General features: G+C 42.0%; 1 protein-coding gene across 2 annotated transcripts in view; it reads left to right on the top strand.

The window, feature by feature from the left end:
• Positions 1 to 12,856, top strand: part of RPH3AL (rabphilin 3A like (without C2 domains)) — a 321,117-nt gene that overhangs the window by 276,767 nt on the left and 31,494 nt on the right. For both annotated transcript variants that reach the window (XM_066575908.1, XM_066575900.1), the window contains exons 7-8: positions 2,611 to 2,721; positions 4,956 to 5,147. In XM_066575908.1, the coding sequence (XP_066432005.1) occupies positions 2,611 to 2,721; positions 4,956 to 5,147 (303 nt within the window). The remainder of the gene's footprint in view (positions 1 to 2,610; positions 2,722 to 4,955; positions 5,148 to 12,856) is intronic.

Raw genomic sequence — 12,856 nt, 5'->3', positions numbered from 1 at the left:
TTTTAGAAAGACCAGAAAAATCACAATTTTTTTTCTTTCATCTTTTGACTTACTACGCTGAGTCGCTTGGTCCAGCATTCTTAGAGAGAAAATTAGACCTTGGAAAAGTAAATATGAAAACCAAAATCTGTATCAATTAGTCCTCAGATTGAAAAGTTTTCCTAGTATGTTTTAATGCACTGGTTCCATAGAATGAGAGGGTTTGAATGTAATCCACAAAAGCTGAGACACCTGTAGGAATAGTTTGCATCTAATTTCAAGCCATAATCTGCTGTCCTTGATGTGTTCCCTCAAAATAGCGCATTGGTTAAAATCATAAATTCACACTATTGTTGCATTTTTGGTTAAAATGTCATAATCTTTTTATGTTTTTAATTTACTTTTAAACATTTGAAACATTTAATATTATTTGCTGGAGTTGAACTGCGTTAATGTAAAAAATAACTGAAAAAATGGAGGCGTTCGAAAACTTTTGACTGGTAGTATATGCTGAGCTATGCTAAAGGTTAATGCAGTCTCGCACTACATTAAGCAATAAAGTGAGGTTGAATATTACATTGCTCACTGCCAGGCTTAGGTCGATTGGGTGAGCTTTACCACTGAGAAATCTTCATGCAGACAGCCACAATTATGAGCACAGGGTGGCAAATGATTTTAGTAGTTGCACTCTGTATATGTAAATTTTCAATCTAACCTTGCTCAGTAAATTGTAACTGAAAAGGTCATCCTGCTAATCAGTGACTGCATCGGGAGCCGTTCTTAGGTCCTTCAGTTCTCTGTGTAAACTGTGCAAACTGGTGTATGCATAGGATGATTGATTGCACACATTTCCGATTAGTATATAGCTATGGGCGATCTTGGAAAGTTTCTCTAGAAAATATTAAACTGATTATAATGTCCAGTGACATTGTAAAAGTGAGATAAACTAGCCTAATGCCAATACATCGTGGTTTAAGGTGTGTTCACATGTTGCAGAAATGCTGTGGTGAACGCAACCTTAAAGGGGTTTTCGAGAAGAAAAGTTTTGGTGAACGTACTTCAGGAACTGACACCAATGCCAGCTGTGCACTGCTGAAACTGTAAAACAGCTGTCCATAGCACAGTGGCTTGGTTTGATAGTGCCAGCTTTTCCTCATTCGAGTGAATCAAAGACAGCTGCACTACCAAATTGGGCCACTGCGTGAAAATCTGTAGCATTCTGCTACCGTTTTTGGTGCACATGAATTTGCCCTGTCAATGGGCAGAATCCAAATGTGGAATTCCAACACAGAACCGAGCGTTTCCACATGAAGAAGTGACATGATGTGGGAACGCGATTTTAAGCCCTAGGATTCCTCACACGGATTTTGCATTTTGACAGAGGATATTCCATGTGCAGATCCATGCCAAAAACAGTGGAAGAAAGCCGCAAATTATGATGCAATTTTTAGAGGCGGAATTAAGGTGGAAAATCCTGTGAAGCTTCTGTCATCTGAACATACCCTGGATGTTGTGGATTTTCCATGTGGAAAAACACAGCATTTGCACCTCGTAGGACCGTAAATTATGTATGGTCGATTTTTTGCTGAAATGACTGTAGCTGGAGACCAGTTGCACTTATTTGAAGGGGCTTGTTCTGCAACAAGTGCATGGTTGTCTAAAAGAGCAAATCAGATGAGTGGAACAGCTGCAGAAATTTTTACAACAAATCTGCCACGTGTAATTTCACACTAAGGGTATGTTCACACAGCAGAATTCGCCATGGAAATTCCACCTAAAAGTGTAAAAATCTGCAGCTTTCTGCCATGGTTTTTGACTCAGATCCGCACTCACAGTTTTCTCTGTCAATGGGAAAAACATGCATCTGGAATACTGACGCAAAAACTAAAAAGAATTGATATGTCACTATCTTTTAGTTTCCACGTCAATTCCACACTGGAATTCTATACATGGCTTTTACCCATTCACGTGGCAAATTCTGCATGGATCCGTGCCAAAAAACACAACAATGAGACATGGATTTTGATGTATTCTTTGAGGTAGAATTCACCCAGAAACTCCTGCAGTGAACCCTGCCATGTGAACATACCCTAAGGGTATGTTCATATGGGGCGAAATAGACAGGTGGAGGATCTACAGCATTTCTGTTGGTAAAAGAAATCTGTGACTACAGTTGCGGATTTGTTTTGTATTTTGCTGTGGATTATCTGCATATTTTCCAACTGTAACTGTATCGAAGACCCCGATTTGCATATTATTCCATCACATGGTGCAATTTGGATGGTAAAAATTGCTGTATTCTGATAATTTTTCTGCTAATATTTTAATTAAAAGCATTTTCATGTATAGATATGGATGGAAAAATGGATCTGTCACACAATGAACCATAAGTGTCCCTCTTTGACTATCAAAAAAGTTGGGAGGTATGCATTGTGTTTCTCTTATTGATGAATGTGTAGTAAAAGTTGTTAGTGGAAAAAGAATTAAAAGCTGAAGTGGCATCTTCACTGCTCAGGTGCAAACACAGGCAATAACATTTCCAGGACTGTGCTAATCATAGCTGTTTGTTGCAGAACTGTCAGATTTGTGACTAGTGTAAGTGGAACAATGAAGTGCTGTCTTGTTTTTCAGTGACTTCCAGTGACAGTGAAAGTGACTCTGAATTGAGTTCTTCAAGTTTGGATGAGAAAGTTTCAACTGAATCCAAAGATAAGAAGTACCGCAAAAATAGAATTGACTCTGGTAAGTTGTTTAAGACAATACAAGCTGCATTGCCTGCTGGAGGATTTGTTGATTAAAATCTATTTCCTGTATGTGATTTTTTTCTTCCTTGCATACTATGATACTATGTGTGTGTATGTGTATGTGTGTGTATATATATATGTGTGTGTGTGTTATATATATATATATATATATATATATATATATATATATATATATATATATATATATATATATATAAAAATATTGCAACAAGCTTAATTAAGGATTATCAGCTTGCCAGGATTGCCATCTCCTGGGTGAGATGGTTGGCACGAACACAGAAACCAACATCAACACAATACTGGGATTTTCTTTGATCTGGCTTCAGCCAACTTTAGAGCTTTTTGTTCACCGCAAAATACTTCACGCAATCACAGTGCAAAAACATTAAATCCACTCCTGTCCATCTAGCCTCTAGCTAAACAGTATCATCACAGTTCCTCTCTAATGGAGTGTAGGCCTCCTCCCCCCAACACCTCAAACAACATATTTGGTTTTTATAGTACAGGGGATCCCAGAGGCCTTTGGCAATAGCCGGTCTTTTCCCAAGTTGAGAGACCTTTCTGAGAGGTACACCTTCTGTTATTGAGCATTCTCAGTTGCCTTATAATTAGGCTCATAAGTCAACCCGACTTTCAGCATGGATGGAGTGGAGTTCACTTCTTTTCCACAGCATCAGCAATCCAGGCCCATCCTCCTACGTTACACCCTTAACCCATGCCGCAAAACACATTTCACTCTATTTCATGCACCTTGAATGCGTATAATTTGGCTGACAATAGCTGCAATATTTAAGTGTGTATAATATGTAATATATTATACATTGTGAGTCTGTGTGTATATGTGTATGTGTATATGTTTAACCCCTTAATGACGCGGCCCCTTTTTCTTTTTCCATTTTCGTTTTTCTTCCCCTCTTCAAAAAAACAAAATCAGAACTCCTTTATTTATCCAGCGACGTAGCTGTATGAGGGCTTGTTTTCTGCGGGATGAGTTGTATTTTTCATTGGTGCCATTTAGTGTACCATATAATGTACTGAAAAACTTTTAAAAAAATTCTACGTGGAATAAAATGAAAAAAAAAATGACACTCCGTCATCTTTCAGTGCGTCTTGTTTCTACGGCGCACAAACTGCAACAAAAGCGACATGATAACTTTATTCTATGGGTTAGTACGATTGCTACGATACCAAACTTGTATGTTTTTTTTTTTTTACTATACTACTCTTTTCAAAGACATTTAATTTTTTTCAATTATTTTCTGCCGTCATTTTGTGCGCGCAATAACCTTTTTATTTTTCCGTCGACGTAGTTCAGTGAGGGCTCATTGATTGCGGATGTCCTGTAGTTTCTGATAGTACGAATTCAGAAAACATACGACTTTTTGATCGCTTTTTATTGCATTTTTTCTGGGAGACAGGGTAACTAAAAAAATTTCTGGCGTTCTTTATTTTTATTTTTTTCGGACGCCGTTTACCGTGCGGGAAAAATAATGCACTACTTTGATAGATCGGAGTTTTATGGACGCGGCGATACCAAATACATATTTTTATTTATAATGATTTAGATTTTTTTTAATAATAGATATGGCAAAAGGGGGGTGATTTAAACTTTTATAACTTTTTTTTTTGATTAAATAAATCAACTTTATTGATTTTTAAAAAAAACTGTACTTTAAACTCCCCCTGGGGGACTACAACCAGCGATGCTTTGATCGCTCCTGCAGTATGACGTAATGCTATAGCATTACGTCATACTGCCATTTGACAGGCAGTCTATCAAGCCACCCCACGGGGATGGCTTGATAGGCAGTCTGCTACGGCAGCCCTGGGGCCTTTCAGAAGGCCCCCGGCTGCCATGACACCTGCACGGCTCCCCAGATCCTACCGCGGGGGGGCGTACGGGACTCCCTAACATAGTTCGGGGGATTTAAATGCCGCTGTCAGAATTGACAGCGGCATTTAAAGGGTTAATAGCCACGAATAGCCAATCGTGGCTATTGCCCACGGGTGTCAGCTGTAATAAACAGCTAAAGCCCGCGCTGTATGAAGAGAGGTCGCCCCGCGACCTCTTTTCATACATACCCCGACGCTCCATGACATACCCTTACATCCTGGAGCGGGAGGGGGGTTAATGTTTATGTATAAATGTATATATGTGTGTGTATATGTACATACACATTATGTCTACATAATATTTTTTTTTCTTGTTAGTTTCAAGTGCTGAACTCCCTTTAACTTCAGTTGATAATCACAAGAAACATTTTGGTGGAGTTCTCTCTAGTGGCTTATCAGGTAGTCTGACCAGTCTTGGCAGTGATCGAGGAGGTGCTGGAAGTGCAAGTGAAAGCTGTCCGGGTGAATTTATTGAAGGCTATGATAGTGACATCAGCAGGCGTGGTGCAGGTGAGGGTTTCTGAAATTACCTTATATAATAAAGCAATATATGATTAGTCCCGTTTACACAGGGCAATAGTGGGCTGAAGGAGCAATGGTATGAACATTCATTCCTCATAATGGCAATAATGCAGTTATTTACATTTTATGGAAATGGACTACCATGCTGACAGTGATTGCTCTATGTACATGGGAGCAAAAAAGTGCAGATCGTCTTGCTAAATTGTTGTTCAGTCAATTATGGACAGAGTGTCTGGCCTTGTAAATGGAGATATACTTTTTCACATTTTTATTAATAGTTTTCCTCCATTCTTAATGTTCCTGTTAATGAACTGTGAAATAAGAAGGTTTAGGAACAGCATAAATATTTTATAAATGAGTGTTAATTCTGACCAGCAAAACCTGATTATGTACATCGCTGCCAAATATTTTGACCTAGGTAAAAACCCCGTAAGACATTTGACAGGAGTGCAGAAATTTAGGCCAGTTGATGTATCGTAAACCGAGAGTTGGAGTTAAGTGGAGATTTTACAAAATCATTTTTTGTAGCGTGTTTATTTTATATTTGTATCTTCTAAAAATATATATAAAGATGTAAAGTTTTACTATTACATAATTAGATTAACAGAACTTTAAGGGAAAGAAATATGTGAAAGGAATTTCTGATTTCCTGACCTGTACAGCAGTAGAGCACAGTATTTAAATGTCATCAGTGAGACAATCTGTAGATGTGAAGATGAAGAAAAGAGATCTAACAAGAATAAATTGATTAATTTTAGAAAGCATATGAAATTTTGCCCAAGTAATTTCATCAAGTGAGAGATTGAAAATTGGATATCTGCATAGAAATAGTTGTAAATCTTTAGTCTCAGGGTGTCTGGGCTTAAAGTCATTCAAGGAACTTTGAGTTTCAGAATTTGAAAAACCAGTCAGTTATACCCAATGATAACGGTAAAAACATCAACTGAAAAATACATTGCCTGCTGTAAACTAGTTCCATGTGTGTCTCTTTCCAACTCCCACAGTTCCCCCTATCATGTCTGTGCTCTTCCTATGGGACCTTTCATACGGGATGGGGATGGAATTGTCCGCAGATACAGAGTTGTTGCGTTTTTAACTGTGGAATGTGTTCTGCAGAACGGCTTGTGGAATCTCTTGCATTTTATTCCACAGCCTTTAATTGCAGAATTATATTTCATGTACGTTTAGAAATTTGCAATAACAACTATGCAAGATGTTAACTTCACAGCAGAATTTTAATCTTGCGGTTTTGAAGTAAAGGCGCACGGATTCCAACGAACTCAGAATTCAAGCCCCATAGCGATACGATTGGGAAGCGGAAATGTCCATGCGGATTAATTCCATCCCATGTAAAGGTCCCTAGAAGCGCGTGGGATTTGTTTTTCTGTCATTGTTTTTCTTTATCTCTTCAGCTAGGCTGATCATAGAAACAGATCTGCTGTGTGAGAAACTGTGTAAATTATCTGTCTTTACCGCCCAATGATTATCTGAACTTTGTGGACTGATTAATGGATGTAATCATTAAAAACATGCGGCGGCTTGTTTCTGTGTCTTCATGCTGGCAATATATTCTGCCATGAAATACAAAAATGAAAAGGCAGAAAATGTCACCTTTTGCTGCAGTATAAATGAAAAATATTACTACAAAATAAAGCAAAACAGATTGGGTCTCAAAACTCTAGTAAAATTATCAACATTAGCTTCTGTTTTGTGGTGGATTATCAAAATTTCTCTATATAAGCAATGGGAAATCAATAAAATATTGCTGTACTAGCATTTTAGTGAACTCCATCATCATTGTAGTCTTTTGGTTCATTGTGTGAAATTTTAAATTTTTTTAATTTTAAATGTATTTTGCACTTATAAACATATTTTTTTAAACTCGTTTTATTAAACAGTATGCATCACATACAATAACATTTACATTAACTGTGTATACATCAGAAAGCTCTTTGGCATTGGTATTCAGTACTCAAATACGTTACATTTCTTCTGTGCTCATTAGATATATATTAACACATACATTTATAGTATTAACAACAATATTGCTTGTTTTACATGTCTAGCCTGGGTGCAGTTCGTCTTAATAAATTTTGAAACATTTCCTGTGTGAAGTTTGTATTTGTTGACCCACACCAGATCCCCCAAACTTTGTCAAATTTTTCAGGATATTTTCTGTTTTTGTAGACTATTTTTTCGTATGGTAGGATAGTATTAATAATGCTCTGCCATTTTGTAATTGTCGGGGGGCTATAACTTTACGGGCATAGAATAGTACTTTAGTAAGAAATATTTTATTATAGTGCTGCCACTGCTCCTCGTCCATGACCCCCTGCAGGCACATAGCTGGATCCAGTGGTACTGGTATTCCCATCAGTTCGGTTAGAAACTCCGTGACCTCTTCCCAGTACGTGTGCACCATCGGGCAGTTCCATATTAGATGGTTGAAATTTGCGTTTGGTGCGTGACAGCGATGGCACTGACTGGTAATTGATCTATTCATTTTATGGAGTCTACTCGGTGTTAAGTAGCATTGGTGCAGGATATATAATTGGGTTAATTTGTTATTCGCAGCTGGTGAGACCCCGGTGTATATAGCCATCGCGGTCTCCCAGTCTTCATTAGTCAGTGTTGGGATAAGTTCTTTCCATCTTTCCATCACCGTCATCTGTGTGCCGGGGGTCCTGGAGTGCAGCAGGTGAGTGTATAGTGCCGAAATTAGGCCTCTAGGGCCTTGTGTGCGCAGTATTCCTATTACCGGGTATGCTGAAAAGGGTCTCCTGGGCTCCGGGAATTGAGCTGTCAATGCGTGTCTAAGTTGTAGGTATCTAAAGAATCCCGTCCTAGGTACCTGGTATAATTGTTGCAGTTGCTCAAAGGAGGCTAGTATTCCGTCGATGTATAAGTGTTTCAGTGTGGTGATTCCTAAATTTGTCCAGAATTGTCTACCTGGTAGGCTCAGTAAGTGCGGCAGCGCTCTGTTGTTCCATAAAGGGGTCTCCAGGGGGGTGTCTTCCTGCCCAGTCAGTTGCCTGCATGCCTTCCAGACATTTGTTGCGAGTCTGTGAATGGGCAGCATTTGTTTTGTCAACAGTCCTGGTGCCTCCAGGAGGATCCAAAGCGATGCCTCCGCGAGGAAATACATCAGGTGGTGCTCGGAGTTCGGGAGAGGAGAGCCCGACAACCAGTGGCGTATGTATCTGACTTGCCCCGCTAGGTAATACATTTTAAAGTCCGGTAATGCCATTCCTGCTAGTTCTTTAGGTTTTTGTAGGGTTTCCATACGGAGTTTGGCTCTGGATTTTCCCCAAATAAACGAGGTTATTAATGAGTTAGTTTTTTTGAAGAATTTTTGTGTTATAGTCGTTTCTGCGTGCTCTAACCGGTATAGGTACTTGGGGAGTATTATCATTTTGATAAGGTTTATTCTACCTGCTACAGATAGTGGTAGAGGGCTCCAAGCTTTTAGTTTTAGTTGCAGGGTCGTCATTAGGGGTGCAATGTTTAGATCAAAGCTTTGGGTGTGGTCTCTGGTGATATAAATCCCTAGGTATTTAAATGCGGGAACAATTTGCAGATTATGATATACTTCTCCCGTCCTCCACTCCTCTCCCCTCAGCGGCATAAGGGTAGATTTCTGCCAGTTAATACGTAGGCCTGAGTAGTTCCCGAATTCATCTATTTGAGATATGGCCAGTGGTAGGGTGTGTTTGGGTTCTGACATATAGAGTATTATATCATCCGCATATAATCCTATCTTATCCTCTCTAGGTCCAATCTGGATTCCCTTGTATGATATGTGCTGTCGAATCTTAAGAGCCAGGGGTTCTATGGCAATTGCAAATAAAAGAGGGGAAAGCGGGCAACCCTGTCGGGTCCCCCTGTGAAGTGGGAAGGAGGTGGAGACCAGGCCATTCGCCATTATCTTTGCCACCGGGGCACTGTATAGGATAGAGACCCATTTAATAAACGGGTCTCCAAATCCGAATTTCCGCAAAACCTCTATCAGGTATGGCCATTCCACTGAATCGAATGCCTTGGCTGCGTCCAATGAGGCCAGGGCCCAATTTGCCCTCCACCTCCCCCCCACCTGCGTAATCACCTGTGTCCTTCTGATATTGTCTGACGTGGACATTCCCGGGATGAACCCGCATTGGTCTGGGTGTATGATATCTTTGATCACTTGGTTCAGCCTGGAGGCCAATACCTTGGTAAGGATTTTATAGTCCGTATTTAAGAGGGAGATGGGCCTATATGACCCACACTCCTCTGGGTTCTTATCAGGTTTTAATATGAGGACTATATTGGCCTCGAGCATCGAGTCTGGGAGATGTTCTTTTCCCAGTATGTCTTCATATAGCGTAAGTAGTTGTGGTGTTATTTCCTCCCTGTATTGTAGGTAAACTTCTATTGGTATGCCATCTGTGCCCGGGGTCTTGTTTTTTGCCATGTCCTCCATTGCTTTCTCTATCTCCTCCACTGCAATAGGGTCATCTAACAGGGATTTATGTGTGTCTTGTATTACTGGAAAGGTTATACTGGCTAGGTAGGTCTCTAGCTCTGTTGGGGTGTAGTTAGTTTGGGATTGGTATAGGTCGGAGTAGAATTGTTGGAATCTGCTTAATATACCTTTGGGGTCTGTGATTATTGTGCCCTCTGCTGATTTAATCCTAAGTATGGCCGGGGAGGTATTTTCTTGTCGGGCCATGTATGCTAATAATTTACTGGACTGATTACCCAATTCAAAGAAGGTCTGGCGGGTGAAGAATAATTTTCTTTGGGCCTTCTCCTTTAAATGTAACAGGTACTCTCTGCCCGCTTGTAACCATTTGTCTTTTTTTTCATTTGAGGGATCGGATATGAATTCCTTTTCCAGCCGCTGGCATTGTTCCGCTAATTGTTCCCCTTCCTTTGCTGTGGTTTTTTTAATGAAGGAGATTGAGGATTTGAAGCATCCTCTGAGGTATGGTTTGAAGGCTTCCCAAACCAACATCCTATCAGGGCTCGCTTCATGTGCTTCGTAATAAATTTTAATTTGGTCTACTATTCGGTCGTTTGGGCCGAGTAGCGACAGCCAAAACGGGTGTATTCGTTGTTTCTTAATGACAGAGAAGCTTGGGTTTTTTATAGTCATGCGTATTGGTGAGTGGTCTGACACTGCTCTTGGGAGATGTTCTATGGATTCAACTTTTGGGAATAGTGAGGGAGATCCAAATATATAGTCTATTCGACTCAGCGCATGGTTGTGGGCTGCATGGCAGGAGAACTCCCGCTGGTATGGGTGGAATGTTCGCCACATATCCAACCATCCCGCTACCGAGATCATAGAGGCCAGTCGAGTCGGGCCCGTGTCCCCCGACCCCCGAGCACCACCCCCGAACCTATCCAGGAGCGGGTCCATGACCATATTCATGTCTCCCAAGCAGATGGTTGTTGCGTCTGGCGAAAATGAGGCAAATTGTATGCCTTCTGCTAGCAGGGCTGTTGAGGTTGATGGTGGGTTGTAGTAGCATAAGAGTACATACAAATCATTATTTATTTTGGCTCTTACGAAAACAAACCTGCCCTCCGGGTCCTTCCTCAGTTGTTCCACCTCCCATCTAAGTGATCTTTCTATCAGTAGGGACACCCCCCTGGAGTATGGTGTATGGTATGAATGTGCCGACCACTGGACCCATGGCTTCGACAGACATTTAGAAGTTTCAGGCGTGAGGTGGGTCTCCTGCAGGCACAATATATGCGGTCGCCAGGAGCGTATTAGCGAGTTAATTGTAGTTCGCTTCCTGGGGGATCCCATACCTCTAACGTTCCAGGACACAAAGGTTATCTCAGCCATTGGCGGAGGTAGTTTAATTGGGTCCGGATAAAGTTTTTTATGGCATTCTTTCCCTCAGGAAACCCCCCGTCACGCCTTGTCACATTTTTGTTACTCATTATACAATCGCATTTCAGTACATTCGCATAACAGACATTAACATTGAGCATCCGATGCATACAACTTAAAAACATTGCGGTAGTGTAATACCAACTTGTAACTTCTGCAACTTGTGGTCTAACGGGTTTTAGTCACTGAATACTTTTCTCTATATCAGCATTCGTGGCTAACTTTTTACTCGGGGTAACCAGCTTAGCATAGCTTCAGTATTTGCTATACTCGCGGTTCTGTTAGTTTATTAAAGCAGTAGTGCGAGCCGACCAAATCTCGTTGTATATTAATTAGGTGGGCTCCCTTTTGAGGAGAGGGGGGAGGAGGAGGTGGGGGGGAAGGAGGGGGAAAGGGGGGAAGGAGGGGTAGGGTGGGGGTAAGGGGGGGGAGGGGTATTGTGCTGAGGGCGGCCCGAAGGGGGCGCCTCATCTTTGGTTTAGTAATTTACCATATCCTTAGGCAGTTTTAGTGACACCTTATATATCGTGTAGGAGTTCCGTCACCTAGAGGGGAAATAAGAAGTGGTTAATTTTTATATACATTACAGTCTTTCTGGACGTCGTCTGGCGGTTAACCATTCTTCTGCTTCGGATGGTGAGGTGAAGAAGCGGGTACGTTCTCCGTCGGTCACTCGCAGTCGCGCCGGGTACATCATGGAGTACGGGAGCTGCAGCTCTCGAAGTTGTCTTTTAACGCTGAAGAATGACGCTCTCTGCTTTTGGAGGTCTGCCGAAAAATCCGGGAAGATGGATACTGTGGCGTTGTCGTGGCGTAGGGGTCCTCCTTTTCTAGCAGCTTGTAGGATATTATCTCTGTCCCGGGAGTTGAGTATTCTTGGGAGTTGGGTCTGGGAGGGGCTCCAGGTATGGGCGGCCTCATCGGCACTCGGTGGGCTCGCTCAATAACGAAGATTTGTGACAAGTCAGCATTAGGAAGACGTTCACGGATCCATTTCTCTAGGAATTCTTCGGGTCTCTGCCCTTCGGTTCGTTCTGGCAGGCCGACTATACGCAGATTATTGCGTCGTGAACGGTTTTCAAGGTCGTCCGCTTTTTGTCTCCAATATTCAGCTTTTTGTGTTAGGTCTCTTATTGTAGCTGACATTGGGGAGACGGTATCATCAAGCGTGGATATTCTGTCTTCCGTGTTGGTGACTCTTTCCCTCAGGTTTTGGAGGTCTTGTCTAAGGAGGCTTACATCCATTTTTACTTCATCAAGTTTACTGGTGAGGGTAGTCGTGGATGTTTGGATTGCCGCCAGCAGCTGCTCGGACAGTTGTTGTAGGGTTTGAACTGTCCCTTCCGCTGGGCCTGGGCTGGCATTTTTTATCTGAGGTGATGAGCCCCCCGGGGCCGATGATGTAGAATCGGAGCCTGGGTCCCTGCGGGTTTCGCTTCTAGCAAATGCTTTCAGTTTATCCGCTGTTGCGTTTTGCCTGGTAGGCCCCATGCTGCTCTCTCAGGGGTACCTGGTGGTGTACTCTGCTGCCTTGTTTCTGCTAGGTGCTGTTGCGCTGCTTTAGTGGTGATTGTTTGCCTCCACTTGCGGGGGGGGGGGGGGTCCTCTGCAGGGCCTGTGTCACCCTTTCCCTCTTTCAGGGGGTGTGCTGTGCTTGCCTCTATGGTCCCTTCTCTGGGTATGGTGGGAGGAGGGGGGGGGGGTTCTGTCCCCGGGCTCAGGATTATGTGGGGCACAATAGCTGCGGCCCTTTCCCCGATTGCTGTTTCCAGCGTTACCTTTCTCCTCTGGTATGAGGATCTCTGCGGGCCCC

The sequence above is a fragment of the Eleutherodactylus coqui genome, chromosome 1, assembly GCF_035609145.1.
Source record: "Eleutherodactylus coqui strain aEleCoq1 chromosome 1, aEleCoq1.hap1, whole genome shotgun sequence".
Classification (NCBI taxonomy): Eukaryota; Metazoa; Chordata; class Amphibia; order Anura; family Eleutherodactylidae; genus Eleutherodactylus; species Eleutherodactylus coqui.
Note: the sequence above shows the minus strand (reverse complement) of the source record. Positions and strands in the feature narration are given on the sequence as shown.